Below are 17877 nucleotides of genomic sequence, written 5' to 3' on the forward strand. Positions count from 1 at the left end.
TAACTTTCAGTAACAATTTGAGATTTTTTGAAAAATCTCAAAGAGAGACTAATTGACTTAATGCAACCACGATTTCATCTTTTATGAAGATTTTGGGAGAACACTGACAGTTTCCCGAAACACCTAGGAAGTTTTGAAGGCAACAGACTACGTAATTTTGTTACACCTAAAATAGCATCCTATAGCTTTCAAATCAAATATGGGAAGAAGTAGTTGGTTACTCTGTGGCACTACTACTTAGTGAGAGTCATAAAAAAAAAATTAAAATCACCCTTCCAGCGCCTTCATCAACTCATTTCACTTGTTGAACACTTGCTTACCACAATCTTGTACATGCTGAAGTACTTCCATGATAATCCCTGATTAACTTTGCAACAGAAATGATACAAAGCATTCATTTCCAGTTCTGATTTCTCTCACACAGAAAAAAATCTTCCAACAAATTCAGCTGTTTTCACCCTCTCAATATTCTTTGGGACTAGCATCACTTAAGAAGGGGAGCTCTTCTGAAAAAGCCTTTTACTCTTTAGTAAGACTCAAGACAAAAAAAAAAAAACACCAAGAAATACCGATTAAAAATTTTTAAGATTATTTGGATTTAAAATATAGTTTCTATATGCAAAAACTCTCCTACATTCTTTAGACCTATATAGCATCTGTTTTACATATAGCAGCTACTAGATACTGGAGTCATGCAGAACCTCTCAATATCAATCTACCTATCTTTAAAACACAGCAGATTAATCATTTAGGATAGCAATATACTATTACAATGTATATTGTGTATATGTTTAAATGCCTATTATTTGTTATACTTCATTTTAAAACACTCTACCAGCTACAACAGAGGTACATGTTGCTGAATATCAAAGGTATGGATATATTGACAACTAACCTGTATATCAAGGAAGTTATTTGGAGCAAAACTTGAAAAATAAAGTTATGAGTTTGCTGGAAGGAAAATGAAGAAACAGGAAGTCCGTTTTTTTTCCCCCTCACCCAGATTTTTTCAAAAATAAAGCAAAATCTGAGACTAATATCCAGAGTTCTAAATCCATATCTTTGTTAGGTTCTTAAACCTAAATGATTTCATCATCTTCTGTGATCACACATCACACAGATGAAGTCTGCAAGATTAAGCTCTCCATCCCCACACGTAGAAAGTCAGGAAAGGAAGGCAAGAGACCGGCATGGCTGAATGAGGACCTGATGGTCAAACTGGAGAGCAAGAAGAAAATGCACAGGCAGTGGAAACAGGGACAGGCACTGTGGGAAGAGTATAGGGAGGCTGCTAGGCTGTGTAGGAATGTAGTCAGGAAAGCCAAGGCCCAACTTGAACTAAACTTGGCAAGGGGTGCCAAGAAGAACAAGAAAGGCTTTTACTGGTACCTTAACCAGAAAAGGAAAGTCCAAGAGGGTGTACCCCACCTAGTGAGTGACACAGGCAGGCTGGTAACAACAGACAAGAAGGCTGAGGTACTCAACAACTTTTTTACCTTGGTCTTCTCTGATAACTGCTCATCACACAGCCCTCAAATTATCAGTTCAGAAGGAGGGCAATGGAGAAGCATCATCCCTCCCGCTGGGAGCAAAGATAAGGTTTGTGACCATCTGAGGAACCTGAACATCCACAAGTCTATGGGTCCTGATGAGATGCATCCCAGAGTCCTAAGAGAATTGGCTGATGTGGTTGCCAAGCCACTCTCAGTGATATTTTAAAAGTCACGGCAGTTGGGTGAAGTCCTTGGTGACTGGAAAAAAGGCAACATGACATCCATTTTTAAGAAGGGTAGAAAGGATGACCCCAGGAACTACTGACCTGTCAGTCTCACCTCTATGCCAGGAAAGATCACGGAGCAGATCCTCCTGGAAGCTATTCTAAGGCACATGGAAGACAGGGAGGTGATAACAGAATAATCAGCATGGCTTCACCAAGGGAAAATCCTGCTTGACCAATCTAGTTGCCTTCTATGATGGTGTCAGTGCATCAGTGGACAAGAAAAGAGCCACTGATGTCATCTACTTGGACTTCAGTAAGGCCTTTGACACGGTACCCCACAACATCCTTCTCCCCAAACTGGAAAGATGGATTTGATGGATGGAATGTTTGATGGATGAAGAACTGGCTGCAGGATCAAGTCCAGAGAGTGGCGGTCAATGGCTCCACGTCTGGATAGAGATCAGTGATGAGTGGTGTCTCCCAGGGGTCAATGCTGGGACTGATACTCGTTAAATCTTCATTGGTGACATCAGCAGTAGGGTTGAGTGCACCCTCAGCAAGTTTTCAGATGACACCAAGCTGTGGGCTCAGGTCGACATGCCTGAGGGATGGGATGCCATCCAGAAGGACTTAAGACAGGCTGAGCAGTGCGCCCAGGAGAACCTCATGAGGTTCAACAAAGTTAAGTGCAAGGTCTTGCATCTGGGTCAAGGCAACTCCCACTACCAGTACAAGCTAGGAGATGAAAGGATTGAGCACAGCCCAGCCAAAAAGGACTTGGGGGTACTGGTGGCAAACTGGCACATGAGCCAGCAATGTGCTCTCACAACCCAGAAAGCCAACCATATCCTGGGCTGCATCAAAAGAAGCGCGGCTAGCAAGGCAAGGGAGGTGATCCTGCCCCTCTACTCTGCACTGGTGAGGCCTCACCTGGAGTACTGCAGATGTGGAGTCCTCAGTACTGGAGAGACACAGAACTGTTGGAGTATGTCCAGAGAAGGGCCACAAAAATGTTCCAAGGGATGGAACACCTCCCCTGCAAGGACAGACTGAATGTACTGGAGCTGTTCAGCCTAGAGAAGAAAAGGCTGCGAGGTGACCTGATAGCGGCCTTTTGGTATCTAAAGGGGAGCTACAGGAAAGAAGCTACAGGCCTGGGGAGGAGTGTCTGGAAAGCTGCCTGACGGAAAGGGACCTTGGTGTGCTGATGGACAGTTGGCTGAATATGAGCCAGCAGTGTACCCAGCTGGCCAAGAAGGCCAATGGCATCCTGGCTTGTATCAGGAATGGGGTGGTGAGCAGGACTTGGGAAGTCATCCTGCCCCTGTACTTGGCATTGACGAGGCCCCACCTTGAGTACTGTGCTCAGTTTTGGGTGCCTCAGTACAGAAAGGACATGGAGGTCCTGGAGCAGGTCCAAAGAAGGGCAATAAGGCTGGTGAAGGGCTTGGAGAATATGCCCTATGAGGAGTGACTAAAGGAACTGGGGCTGTTTAGTCTGGGGAAGAGGAGACTGAGGGGAGACCTTATTACTCTCTTCAAATACCTGGAAAGTGATTGCAGTGAGAGCGGGGTTGGTCTCTTCTCACTGGTGACAGGACAAGGGGAAATGGCCTCAGGTTGTGCCTGGGGAGGTTTAGGTTGGATATCAGGAAAATCTTCTTTACTGAAAGGGTTGTTAAGCACTGGAACAGGCTCCCCAGGGAGGTGGTTGAGTCACCATCCCTGAATGTGTTTAAAAACCATTTGGATGTGATGCTCAGGGATGTGATTTAGTGGTGGGTTGTTAGAGTTAGGGTAGTATGGTTAGGTTGCGGTTGGACTTGATGATCTTGAAGGTCCTTTCCAACCTGAGCAATTCTATGATTCTATGATGGGGACAGACTCTTTAGCAGGGTCTGTGGTGATAGGACAAGAGAAAATGGTTTCAAGCTTCAAAAAGGTAGATTTAGGTTAGATCTAAGGTAAAAGTCTTTTACAGTGAGGGTGGTGAGGCACTGGAACAGGTTGCCCAGAGCAGTGGTGGAAGCCCCATCCCTGGAGACACTGAAGGCCAGGCTGAACCAGGCTCTGAGCACCCGATCTAGCTGTGGATGTCCTTGTTCACATCGCAGGGGAGTTAGACTAGATGGGACCTTTAAAGGTCCCTTTCAACTCTACGGATTCTATGATTCTATGAAGATCCATGTTTCCCTAAAAGTAAAAAGGTTACCTGGCTAATGCACTTAACTGCTCTCCCTAGCTTCAGGCAGGTCTTGAAAACCTGCAGATCTGTCCAACTTCATGCTTGTTGTGACAAGCTGGAGGTATGGGACAAGTTGTGGAAGTCATTAACTAAACCCAGATGAACATATGCTACCTCTCCAGTACTAGAGGAGGAAAATTGAGTGCACACGTCTAGACTGAATTTTTGCAACTAAATTTTTCATTAGTAGAGAACATTAGGACTATGTCTAAACTCTTACTGCTTTATCAATGTGGGTAAGCTCTACCTGCAAACTGCAGCTGACATGGACATAGTTAAACATATTATTATTAAAAGAAAGTTCTGCTTGTAATTTAAAAAAACAGCTAAAAGAAACCAAATAGGTCATACCTCTTTGATGCTAAATTCATATCTGTTCAGCTTGGCTGAATACGTATTACTTCTCTATTATCAATGAAGATATATTGTCAATAATTCTTACATATGTGCAGAATATCAGCTTCTTGGGGCAGTTTTTTACTCTAGCAAGAGGATTTTTTTTTTCCTAGCTACAATTTTCCATTCCCTTGAAGCTGTTCCACAAGCGTACACCTCTGGTACAGCAGTTCATGGGCTGAAGCTATGAGAAGGGTATTCATAAAACAGCCTGCAGTGGAGCAGAATTCTTGCCACACCTTGTATGCCCTTTTTCCACACATTGACGAAGATGTTCTCTACCTCTATTGGTTGTAGGGCTCCATTAATAATACATTCTTCTATAAAGTAAAAATATAAATAATAAAAGAATAAGTTACAATACACATTTTCTCCATTACAATTCAAAATGGATTCCTAATAGCTGTCCCAGGCAATTGCAGACATTTTAATTACACCAGGCTCTGAATGAAAAGTGATATATAAAGAGGCAAAGTTAAGTCCAACCCTGAAGAAACTTCATTGGCAACAGCAGGGCTGAGTCTAGCCAAACACTTAGTGATAGTATGAAACTTTAATTTTTACTAAAGGATATTTTTCTTTCAGGGAAACATAAACTCAAAGATTGATCTCAGATAAAGGTTAATAAGAAATGAAATATGAAATAAGAGTTTTAAATCTCATTTATTTACATTGATCTAATAATAAAAATACTACTATGTTGCTCCATTTTCTTTGCCTCTCATGTTCACAGTTAATTGCATAAACTACATTTCATTGGTAACTCCTAGGCTTTAATTGCAGGTTGGCATATAAGCATAGTCAAATGGTCTTACCTCTATGCATTTGTATAGGTTTTAGATTCACTACTACTCTACCTTCCTATTATAATCACGTTTGGACTGATCCCACCTTTTGAAAGATGTGTCTATCTCCTTTTATTCTACCGTTTAATCATGCTATTTTTCTAAAATATTCTTTAAAAGCTCTTTTTGAACTAAATGACTATAGGTCTGCTTTATTCCTGCACCTTTTATAAGCAATTACTAGAATCCTTGATAATCTTCAATCCTTTATCCTTTACCTAGAAAAAAAAAAAAAAAGAGTATTTACCTGGTCATACTCTTTCACTTCTGTCAGTCTGATCTCATACTAACAATATAAAACCAAGATATTCCAGTGAATCATAAAACAGTTGTCACTAGAAAGCACTTCTGGAGACCATCCAGCTGGCTGTACACAAAGCAGGCTCAGCCAGAGCTCAGGAGTAGGCACAGTCCAGTTTTGAATATCTCCAAGGATGAAGACTCCATAAACCACTTCTCATAAATGGTGTTCCATCATCCATTAGTAATAGAGATGGTCTTTTTCTTATCTTTAAACAGAATGTCCTGAGTTTCAGTTTGTACCTATTGCCTCTCATCCTTTTAGTAGGCTCCACTGAGAAGAGTCTGGCTCTGAGTTTTTACTCCCTTCCATCAGGTGTTTATACATGTTGGCAAGACCCCTCAGAGCCTTCTCTCGAGACTGAACAGTTCTAGCTCTCAGCCTCTTCGCAGATGACAAACACTTCAAGCCCTTCAGCATCTTTGTGGCCCTTTGCCAGATTTGTTCCAGTGAGTCCATGTAACTCTTGTACCAGATGAACCCAGAACTGGACATGGCACTCCGGATTTGATCTCATCAAAGTTGAGTGAAGGATAACAGTCACCTCCCTCAAGCTGCCACAGCAATGCTGTCTAGTGCACCCTACAATGTCATTGGCCTTCTTTGCCACAAGTGCACATTGCCAGTGCGTGGTCAACTTATTGTCCACCAAGTGCTTTTCTGCAAAGCTGCTTTGCAGCTGGTCATCACTCAGTCTGTACTGGTTACTACCTTCCTAAGTGTAAGACCTTGCACCTCCCTTTAATGAACTTACTGAAATTCTCATTTTCTCTATTTCTCTAGTCTCTTGAGGTCCCTTTGAATGGCAGCACAACCAAGCGGTGTATCAGCCACTCCTTGCAACTTCATATTGCCTGTAAACTTGCCGCAAATGCACTCTGTTCTGTCACTCAAGTCACTAATAAAGAGGTTAACCTCTGGGGCACAACAGTAGTGACTGGCCTCCAGCTGGGCTTCATGTTGCTGATCACAACCCTTTGAGTTCAGCAGCTCAGTCAATTTTTAATTCACATCACCGTCTGTTTATCTTGTCCATGCTTCATCAGTTTGTCTATGGGGATGTTATGAAAGACAGTGTTGAAAGCCTCACTAAAGTCAAATCAAATTAATATTTAGGTATTGATTCCTCAAAAGGTGTTTCTGGCCAGAGTTGACAGACCACTTCTGTTCCTCCATACTTCTGTTTCTAACGTCAATGTCATGAGTGAAGCTATTTTCAAAAGTACCCAAATAGCTACATCTTTCTCTTAGGGATAAAAACTCAGTATTTTATCTAGTGGTAACCTTAGGCTTCCCTTTAATGCAAGTGCCCTAACTGATGAACAAATAACAGTATTGTTTAGAACAAACTTAAGATACCATCTACATAGGTTGCTCTGAAACTAATGCTTCCAATTTATTTCCATGGAAATTACAACAGATAGAAAGAGCACAATAACACTACTTGATTGAGAAAATTTTCCGCTACAAAACAGAATTTTTCAACACAGTCACCATTATTAGCTATGCATTTTTGCTAGCAATAAACAAGAGTCTGCATGCTGTGCCCGTAAAAATCTGCATGGTTGTCCAGAACATGGCTTGTCTTTCATGTCACTGTCACCACTGCTGAAACACAGCATCTACCAACACACTGTGCTCACATCCACTCTTTGGTCTCCCTAAGTGTTCAGCAAGCGTTGATGAATGTCAATGGGTGCAATTTTCTCCACATGGAGGAATTCAATTTCACACCTTTACTTCATCCACCCTTCCATGTCAGAAGTCATTTTGCCAGACTGCCCCTCTGCTGCCATCTGTCACATGGCAACAAAACGTAATGGGATACTGGCAGGAAGATTCAGCCTCTACTTCCATACAACTAACATCCACCTCTGGCATTGTGGGCCAACATCATAAAAAAAGAGGCACTAGTTTTGGAGCAGCCTTTGTATATGAAAAGTTCTTACTGACCTATGTCAAAACTGGTGCATTTCATCTGCATTTCATCTGGTCTAAGGTCATCCATATAGAGAAGGAGACTCAAAGGAATGTTCTTTTTGGAGAAGCCCAGCCCTCAGAACAGATAGTAAAAAGCAATATACTAAAGACGGAGAAAACAGGACTCTCAGGAGTACTCTCTGAAACATCTAAGTGGTGGCTAAGGTAAGAGATGTATTTTCTATCTATTCCTAGAAATCTATAAAAATTAGTTATCATCTGCAGTATCACATCTTCTCAGAGAATTCCACAACGCTCTCTCATATAAACCTGTCCACGTTTTCTCAAGGTTTCTTTTCTTGGGCTTGACATTTTCATAAGCAGCTTATCAATCAGAAGATAATAGCTAATATATCAGGTATTTTGTCCACATCTCATTTCCTGCCATCTGAAATATCCAGGTGAAATTTAAAGGTTTGAAATTTGATTTGACATGATTGGTGTCAACAATATTGTCATAACTAGAAGATTTTCTTGACTGATAGTAAAAACTAATCAAGGATCTATATTCATATTTTATACTGTTTTGCTATGTAACATTCAGTTGTTTTTTCCCGATACCACTGCTAGAAGAAATACAATAAGGGTAAGTGTCTAAGCCAAAAACCACAGATGCCATCTGGAGTTCACTCCTTCTAATGCTTTCCTTTTTAAAGGTTTTATTAGCCTTTTTTATCAGTTGTTTAATATCTTTCCTAACATTATTCACAGTTTACTGTAGTAGGCAGAAGGCTGTACCATACTTTTCTCCAGAAACTCTAAATGGTGAATATATAGTTCCTATATTCTGAATATAGGAACTATGGTCTTGCTTCTATTGATCTCCTAGATAATTATTGAAAGTCTCTCTTTACTACTTTTGAGGGGGTAGTATATCTGTAGGCCCTACATCCATTATTTTGCCTTTCAATTTTTTTATTAGACTGCAAATATTTTTAGTTTTAATTATTCAGGTCTGTTTTAATTAGTCTTATCCACATGCATCCTCTTTCCATCTCCTTGGTTTTTTGGGTAAGGGTTAGGTCAATTTATCCCCTCATGTTCAAGTTTTAACTCAAGTCTCCACTCATAAGGATTTGGAATTGATTGGAGCTTATAAATTACATTTGTAATATTAATCTTTCCACAGAATAGTCGTGTAAGATCAGACAATTGCTAAACCCCAGTGACATCACAGCTTTGGATATCTGAATTCAACCATAATGGCTACTTTTAATGTCTTAGTCAAAATTATTTATGCTTAACTAGCCTTGACACCATGATGTGTTTTTTGCTGATCAGCTTTGCTAGGATGTTTGAAAAAGCTCTTGCAGTTCCATTACTCTCAGACATAAAACCTTTTTTTGTTTAAAAACAAACAAACAAAACAAAACCATGTGTACTGAGCTTTGCCTTTAATTCTGTGCTTTTTCTGAGAGCAGCCAAGGAACCAATTCTTCATTAACTAATTCAAAATCTGGTGCTGAATTTGTATTTTGTTTGTTCAGTGTTTCAGACTTATTTCTTCTACTTCTTTCTGAATAAACCAGCAAGACTTATAAAACTTCTGTACTTTAAGTTTCTACCTTTTTGGGGGTCTCTCTGTACCTTGCAACAGAGAAACCCTCAAAAATTGTGCATTAGCTCGTGTGAGATCTTTAATCTCCGCTTTTTTTTGGGAAAAAAAAAAACTGTATACCATCATTATTCCATTTTTGGCTTCAGCTCTAGTACTTCTTGCTGTGGCACTTTTAAATGATATAAAAAAATCTTGAACTACTCCTAGAGACCATATATCTTTGCAAGAGATCCGGAATATATACTATATATATTCAAAATATCTGTAAAACCCTTGTATTCAGTAAAAAAACCTGCAGATTTATCTAGGCTTTTAACTCTTTCGTCCTCAGGAATGTTTCCGCAGTTCAACAGAGCAGCAGATTTCAGGTCTCTCCCACCTTCTCCTTTTGATTTTTACAAATGGAAAGCTAATGCTGCTCCTCAAATAAAAAGAAGTCTGGATTGTTTCATACGTTACTGCTTGCAAAGCCTGCCAAAGACAACAATCTTCACAAAGAACTACACATGCCCAGTCAGTCTGGTTTGTACGCTGTCCAAAAAAAGCAGAAACAGAATTATCTTTAAAAGACATTTTTAGAATAATGTGGGCAAGCTAGGAGAGTAAGGAACTACGTAAGGATGGTAGAGCTGAGCCTATAATTGTGCAATGTTTATTTTATAGCACTCTGTAGTTTATAAACTTACCACATCCTTGGGTGGAGGCTCTACTTCCTTCTTCACTTTTTTACCCATTCTAAAAACAAAAACAAAAAAATGAAAAATAAAAACATACAAACAAACTCCCTTCTGTTTCTCAAATCAGTTCACCGGTGCTTTAGGAAAATGTGTAAAACTGACTTTCACACTCATTTGATCCATCTAATCCATTGGAAGAATGCACTGACATTGTAATTTCTGTACAGAAAGATATTCCTTTAAACAGTAACATTTCATTTGTGCAACACACCAAACTTTCTAACACTTGAACACATTTGGTGAAATGTATTTATCAGAAAAACACCTAGCTAAAAGGAAAGATGCAAGACATCACAGGCTCAAGCTGTTACATGGTAGAAATAAACAAGATATGCACTTCCGTAAGTCAGTTTTGACTGCATCTATAAATCATACAAGAACAGGCTATTTCCCCATGTTTACCTATACATTACATGTTGGTAAACAATCTGTACAGCTGCAGAATGTACAAATGAGTTCTACCTTGAAAATGGATTTCAAATTCAATTCAAATTCTCTGCCCATATTTTACAGAAGACAAAAATCAGGTCTGCAGGCATGAAGAAACAGTATTGCACTGTATGATTTTCACTGATTTAAAATATATATATATTTTAATTACAGTAGGTCCAACTCCTGTCTTCTGCTTTTTTTGCATTAGCGCATGTGCAAGTGAACCTGGAAGACCTTCTCAGCTGCATCTAATAGCAGCTTCTGAAGCATATGGATGTAATAACCCCATGTGGACCTAATTTCACGTGGCTTGCAAAACTTCATCTGAGAGCCTTCCAGTTAAGCTACAGGCAAAAAGTAAAGTACAACATGACCCACTAGCACTAACGATGCAGAGAACATAGCCCAAGTTATGCCAAACTTAGGTTTGTTTTAACACTGTGTAAAAGCAAAATGCGTGCTCTTAATATCCTTTAAAAACTCCTTGGTAGTTCTCAAGGGGAAAGCACACCATCACCCTTAGCCAGGCCTAGTCTGACAGCTTCCTGCAATGTTACAAGAGATTATTATCCAGTGCAATAAGATCTGTAGATTGGCTGATTACAAAAGTCAGGGCTATTGTTTATCGTGATCACTAAAACTCTGGAGTTCTTCCTGAATCCTCTCAACTTTTTCAGGTACTAGTGCTCTATTGGCCTCACAAATAAACTACAGCACAGCAGTAGTGAATCCAGCTGATAAGCACATCCTAAAAATGGATCTAAAGTTTAAAACTTCATAGGCAGGTCACTAACTGTAGCTTTGAGAAGAAGACTCATACAACCAAAGATTTTTCAGTTCCAATCTACTTTGCCCTTGTGCACATATACATGCACAAGTATGATGAACACACAGACATAGAAGAATTCAGTGTTTCAAAACTGCTGTTTTGGCTAGGGACCAATTAACATATAAGAGACAGTGTGCAACTAACGTTCACAGATTCAAACTATTATACATATTCTAACACTGTGAATAACTAAAGCTTTTAGCAGTAAGTATTTCTTCATGCTATATAAGTGCATTCAACTTCCAAGAATATTTTCAAGGAACTTGAGTGCTGCTCCCCATGTTCAGAAACATTCGATTCCCTGGTAATATTGAAAAAGAAATATCACATGCAGCAACAAGCCTAGGGAACAGGGTAATTACCTTACCATGGATTATGCCCTTCAGTCTATTTCTTTACTGCAGTTAGTGTACTGGATTTCAATGCACTCTGCCAACAGCTGTTGTTGTGCTTGATCCCCATAGCTCTCTGTATTCTGCCTTTAGTCAGAGAATGACTGCTATGATGCATGCAGAATTCTTGGATATACTGAATGTTAGAAATGCATCTTCTGTATTGAATTTTCATTATCTCAGAGAGTCAGTGCACACACATATTTAAAGGTAACTGGTCCATAAGTCAACTTCTATCTATAACTGCGTATAGAACGCATATTGTTGACTCAGTTTATTACTCTAAGGATTTTTAATTTAGACAAAATTTTTAGTGGGTTTTATATTTTTAATGTAATTAAATGTTGGGTCTATATTACCTGAAAATGTTTTAAAAACTAGAGCTATTCACAACTAATTGAATGTAATTAAATCTTTATGACAAAATAAATAATATTCTTATTTGAGTAATATTCTGTACTTTATGTTCTTTAAGTTACCAGAAGTGTAGTTTTTCCACATATGTCTTGAGATGAAAGGGTTGATTGTTTAAATAATATAGAGCTAGAGGTAATAAAGAACTTTGACTAAACAGATGTAGCCAGTGCAAAGCTGAGCAGTCTATGGAGCAATCATTCAGTGCTACTTCCTGTCCTCCACCTGGAACGTGCTGATTTCAGTGCTAGATAAACGAGCCTGTTCTACTTTGCTCCCACCCAGCCTCAGTGCAGTGACACAATCCGATGCTGTCTCCCAGACAGCACGGCAGACATTAGGTCTAACTACATCTTCTTTCCAAAATGACAGTCCCCAAAACTCTCCCTCTGCCCCATTTCACTCCAAATTTCAGAAGGGCCTCCAGCTTTTCTGCAGGACCAGAATTAAATTAGGCATCAGTACTTAAGTTAGTCACTCTCCTTTATAATGGATGGAGATCTACCCAGTACATCCAACAAGTGTTAAGGCAGATCATCCTAAAGTAGGTGTCTAAAATTGGTCAGGTGAATCACACCTTTAAAAATGACCATTTTTTCCTCTGACCAAAAATGGAGCCTAGAGTGATCAGTTCATATATTGACATTTACACTGGTGACAACTAGAATGAGTGAGATAAATATTCCACCGTTCCTCCACATGAATCCACATGCCAGGCTAGGTCTGGTTGATGGTATCACAGTAGACTGAGCACTAGCAGAACTAGGCACATGACATAACACAGCTACCTTGTCTTACTAAATGTGGCCGAAGGAACAGTCTCTGGTCATGTCTTTGTGACCAGAACATTTTAACCATAAGTGGAAAATGATTCAAAGGAAGCTCATAAATGTGGACTTTTTCGTTCAAAAGTGGAACCCTCTAACCTTCTGGCTGTGGTATGATGACCTGACATCTCTGCCACTTCAAGTAAAATAAGGAAAAGTTACTTCATTTTTCGTAACACTTCTTGCAGAAGCCTGCCCAGTAGAGCAGATTTTAAGTACCAGATCTTCGGATAATGATGACCATTATTCCTGTGCTTACTTCCTTTCATTGTCGTACTCTAGGAACTTCCCTGCTAGCGTGAATTGCTTCCTACACCACAAATTTAAGGTAGCCACCTATTTCTAGTCACTATACCAAGACAAAGAAATAAATCAGGCTTCCAAGACATTAAGCATTGCTGCTTTTAACTACAGATGACTGCTTCATTGGATTAACACTTGTTCACCAGTGAGCATGCACAGAAGGTTTTGGGTTTTTTTAATTATCAGATAAAGGATAGTTGATTAGTATCAATAAAAAAGGTAAAGTAATTAACAAAAGATTTATTTTATAGCATAGATTACACCTCAAAATAGGAGAAAAGTCTTATGGTGGTTGTACTGGTCAAAATACTGCAATCCTATGAACACTTCCTTTACAGTACAGGGTTCATATTGACATTGTCAGAGTCCTGCTGCACACACATAGAGGTCGTATTATTTTATGTTTTTTAAGTCAAACAAAGCATTTTCAAAACATTACATGTTCCATTTGCATCTTCTGCCTTCTATAAACCTTAAATAACTGACACAGCAACCTAAGAGCCTACACACACCAAATGCTAGGAAGATATGAGACGTACAAGAAAAAGTTCAAGACATAGACAGCTGTGGAACTAATTTCTTTTGTCAAAATGTCCCTCCTGAGAGCAACTACTCCTATGGAAAAGCAGAGCAAAGAAGGATTTAAGAATAGTTTCTAATTAGTTACTTATTACATGATCCACTTCAGGATTTGACAGACTCATGCTCTCAGAAAGTCTGAAGCTGCATTACTACTGCCTGAGCACGACCATAGAATCACAGCATGGCCAAGGTTGGCAGGGCCCTCTGGATCCATCCGGCCCAACCCCAGCTGGAGCAGTGCCACCCAGAGAAGGGTGCCCAGGCTTGTGCCCAGCCAGCTCCTGAAGATCTCCAAGGAGGAGAACCCACAGCCTCTATGGGCAGCCTGCGCCAGTGCTCTGCCACCCACACAGCACAGAAGTGCTTCCTGACATTCAAACAGAACACCTTCTATTCCAGTTTGTGTCCACTGCCTCTTGTTCTGGCATTGGGCACCACTGAAATGAGCCTGAATATGACTTGTTTGCACCCTCCCTTCAGGTACTTACAGACACTGATGAGATCTCCCCTGACTTTTTCCCCAATTTCTGTTGTCACCGCTTGCTTTTTCTCCAAATCATAGAAGCCTTAACACCTCCCTTTAGGAGGTAGAACAGAACTTCTAGTTTTGCACTTCTGCAAGTACTGTCACATCTCCTTATTTATCCTATTCCTCTCAGCCAGAGGAAAGAAAAAGAACTGAAGAGAGATACCAGGCTCATCAGTCTCTAACGAATAGTACTGCCTTTTTTAGTGATGCCCAAGAACCACACTTGCTGTTTTCTGAAGCTTAACTACTTGGCATCTGGTAAGAAGTGCAATAAAGAGTATTTCCCTCCTGTTGTGATTCTAAGCTAAAGAGGCACAATGTATTATCAATTTGTACAGTGTCAGAGACAGTGCATGAACGTGCATAAAATGAAGTAACAGGAATTAACAAACATGACAGCATTCTTTACAAATCACAAAGCAACTGACAGGACTCGGAACAAAATACACTGGATAAGAAGTTTTCCATGGCACATCAGTATACTAATTCCAGTGATAAAAGCCAAATACACCTGATAAATGCATGCAATCAATCCCAAAAGTCAGTTTTCCTCCATCTGTTACGGGTTTTTATTTCCCCGAAGTAAAAAGGTTTAGAACACAAGTTGTTATGTTCTTTCTAACAGTAGTAGCTATTTTTACTGTCCACATAAATATTTAAACCCTTTATTCTCCATTCTATGGCACACTGTGGCACAAGTCCAATTGTCAAATGTACTTCGTAAGCAACTACTCCTTAGATTTAAAAAATATGTAGTTTAAATATGTTACCCAATTCAATACAACATTCCCATGTTCTTGTAGTACAAATTTAGTTAAAAGATGCCCTGACTTGATCCCCTCTACTTTCTTTTATAGTTCCCTGTACATTCTGATTTATCACCTTTCTAAGCTGTCTTAATTATTTTTTCCATATAGCTTTTCCAGACATATATGTTTCTTATCCCAGAGCCCCTCTGTGACTGTTAAATCTTTCTCAGATATGATTAACCTAACCTGGAATACCACAATCAATTCTAGAACACTACTGATTTATTACAGTGACATTATGCCTTTTTGAGGATTAATTATTACGCAATTTCTTCAGCGAAGATTTTCACGAAGCTATCCACATATGGTAAACAGGTCATTTCCTAAACAGATTATAGTTAATTCAGATTCACTACTGAAGAGTGTGTTGCTCCATATACTCCTGCCTGTGTAAATTACGTTACATGTATCAACAACTAATTTCATCTGTTGTAGTGTTACCAGTTCACCTAACTGCAGAATAGCTCTCAGAAGTTTCTAGCAATCACCTTAAGTCTTAATTAACAGAAACTATTTTATCTCAGTAGAAAATTTTGATTTCTCCATGTTATTGCTCATTTCCAAATTATAATGAACAAAAAGTAACATCAAACCCAGGGTCTATCCTTGGAGAATCCAGGCTGCGACAACTCAGATGAAGGAGATTTTTAGAAATTATGTATGTGATTTTAAATGTCTCACTGAGACTCAGTGAAATCCCTCATCCCCTGAGAAACTGTCTAAGAAAAATTGACTTAATCTAAAAAAAAAAAAAGAGAGAAAGAGAGAGAGAGTTACCATTTTCTGAACAATAATAGCTGGACACTCTTCATATAGAAGTCAAAGAGGTCTGCCTTAGGAAGAAATACATCTCAAAAATAAGTGAAAATTAAATACACTCAAGATTTTAAGCAGCTGTACCAATGCACATGTCTTAAAATGAATGTCTCCATCTACCAGTTTCACAGGGACATTACAGAGCTGAAAGTGGCAATCTAAATGATTAGATTCAATCTTGCCTGTCATATGTACCACATCCCATTAATCCCGCCAGATAACTCCAATGCTATACCTTAAAAAAACTGGACATTCTGTTCCCACTCATCTCACTGAAAAGCTGCTGCACAAGTTATTGTTCAGACAAGTAGAGATTTCTTTTTTTATTTTTAGTATAGTTTACCCACATCTGTGTTGTGTTCGAGCTTTTGTCAATTTCTTTCTTTCCTGGTGCATTACAAAATATTTTAGTAGATTACTAAATATTTATACTATAACAGTATATATTTACTATATTCTATACATCCTATATAGTCCTAAATATTTTTACTACATATCATATATTACCTATATTCTTCTCATACTACATACTGTATTATATAAATGCAGTACAAACAAAATATATTTAAAGATAACAAATATAACTCTATTCAGCCTTCATTTGGTCAGGTTAAAGAGCTCTTCTAATGTCCTCCAAAACACCCAGTTCTTTATTACCCACATCATCCTTGCAAGTTTTTTCAGAGAATCATTGAGTTGGAAGGGACCCTTAAAGGCCACCTGGCCCAACTCCCCTGCACGAACAGGGACACCTGCATGAACAGGGTGCTCAGAGCCCCGTCCAGCCTGACCTTGGGTGTCTCCTCCACCACCTCTCTGGGCAACCTGTGCCAGTGCCACACCACTCTTACCATAAAAAAACCTTTTCCTTATATCCAATCTAAATCTCTCCTTTTTTGAGTTTGAAACCCTTCCCAGTTTTATTTTAATTGAACCTCTTTAAAGCACAGATGACCTCAGCTGAACACAGCACCCCAGAGGAAGCTTCTCTTGTCTTGTACAAAATTGTACTTATGCTTCTCTGCATACACTGGAAACCTCTCAGTAGGTTTGCAGACAGCAGTAGGAGCTGTAAGGACTCAGAGGCACATCTTGGCATTCACCATAGCAGCAGAACACGAGATAATTAGAAAATGGCAGCAGTGATAAAAATCCTAAACACGCTGGTGTTTCCATCAGCAAAGGTGAGAAAGAGAGCTTGCTCACAGCCAACAAAAAATGGAAAGCAGCTGTGCTTACTTTCCACTGGTTAAGATAATACAGCATTGGGAGTATGTTATATGGATGATCAATTCCAATAAGCAGTAAGGTTTCAAAGGAGGTGTTCTCATACAGGTGATGCTCCCCTGGTGAGCAAACCCATGCTGGGTGTTGGCATTCCTGCCTGCAGATACATCCCATCCCTTTGAAGCATTACTAAACAGGGTGAGATATTTCTCCTACCTGTTGGCGCTGTTTAGGGTAAATTTTCTGTATGTGAAGTTTTATTCTACTTTTCATTTTTTCCCTCTCTTTTATTGTCCGTGCTATTTTGGGTCCCATACCTGCCATGTTACTGTCTCAGAGGAATTCTACACATCTCATGAGCCCTACAGCTACATAAATCCTACAGCTTCATCGTAAATTTTGTAACAGTGCCTGCCTTCTTTCCAGGGGCAGGTGCCCAAGCAGGCAGTGAGCTGTCGGTTTTGGCTGTGGTTGCAGGGAACTTTAACCTATGCCCTCCAGCTAAAAAATAACCCAGGGTTTGATGTTTTTAAAACTTTGCCCCGTGGTTTCCGAAGGCTCCCGGCTGCTGCGGAGGGGGCTGAGGGCGCGCACGAGCCAGGCTGCCGCCCGGAGCTGCCCGTTCCGCCGCCCCCAACGGCGCCCTCAGCGCCTGATGCAGCGCGGCCGGGCCGAAACCTCCCCTCCTTCGTTTCCGGCTTTAAGACTCCCACCGCTGCCTCCACAAACGCGTTATTTCTGCTTACTTGGAGCTGAAGGAGCCCAAGCCTTAGCGGGCCGGTTCCTGCCACCCCGGTCTCTCGCACCGCCCGGGGGCGATCGCGCCGCAGCGGCCCGCGCCGCTGTTTCCCCGTTGCTAGGAGACGGCTGCGGCGCATGCGCGTTGCGGCGGGAGGGAAGGCGGGACCGCTGCTGAGGAGCGCCTGGTCGCGCGC

At 40.1% G+C, this 17877-nt stretch overlaps 1 protein-coding gene across 10 annotated transcripts in view; it reads right to left on the bottom strand.

Moving 5' to 3' along the window:
- The window catches only part of ARMC3 (armadillo repeat containing 3), a 72946-nt gene extending 55113 nt beyond the window's left edge, over window positions 1–17833 (bottom strand). For 2 of the 10 annotated variants that reach the window (XM_021387274.1, XM_021387267.1), the window contains exon 1: window positions 17689–17833. In XM_021387274.1, the coding sequence (XP_021242949.1) occupies window positions 17689–17820 (132 nt within the window). In that variant the 5' untranslated portion in view covers window positions 17821–17833. Of the gene's footprint in view, window positions 1–320; window positions 472–1496; window positions 1745–4600; window positions 4682–5370; window positions 5425–9731; window positions 9781–17688 lie in introns of those variants that run through there. The other 8 variants (XM_021387270.1, XM_021387272.1, XM_021387269.1 and 5 more) reach the window with 8 other exon arrangements.

This window comes from Numida meleagris, chromosome 2 (assembly GCF_002078875.1).
Source record: "Numida meleagris isolate 19003 breed g44 Domestic line chromosome 2, NumMel1.0, whole genome shotgun sequence".
NCBI classification, from domain to species: domain Eukaryota; kingdom Metazoa; phylum Chordata; class Aves; order Galliformes; family Numididae; genus Numida; species Numida meleagris.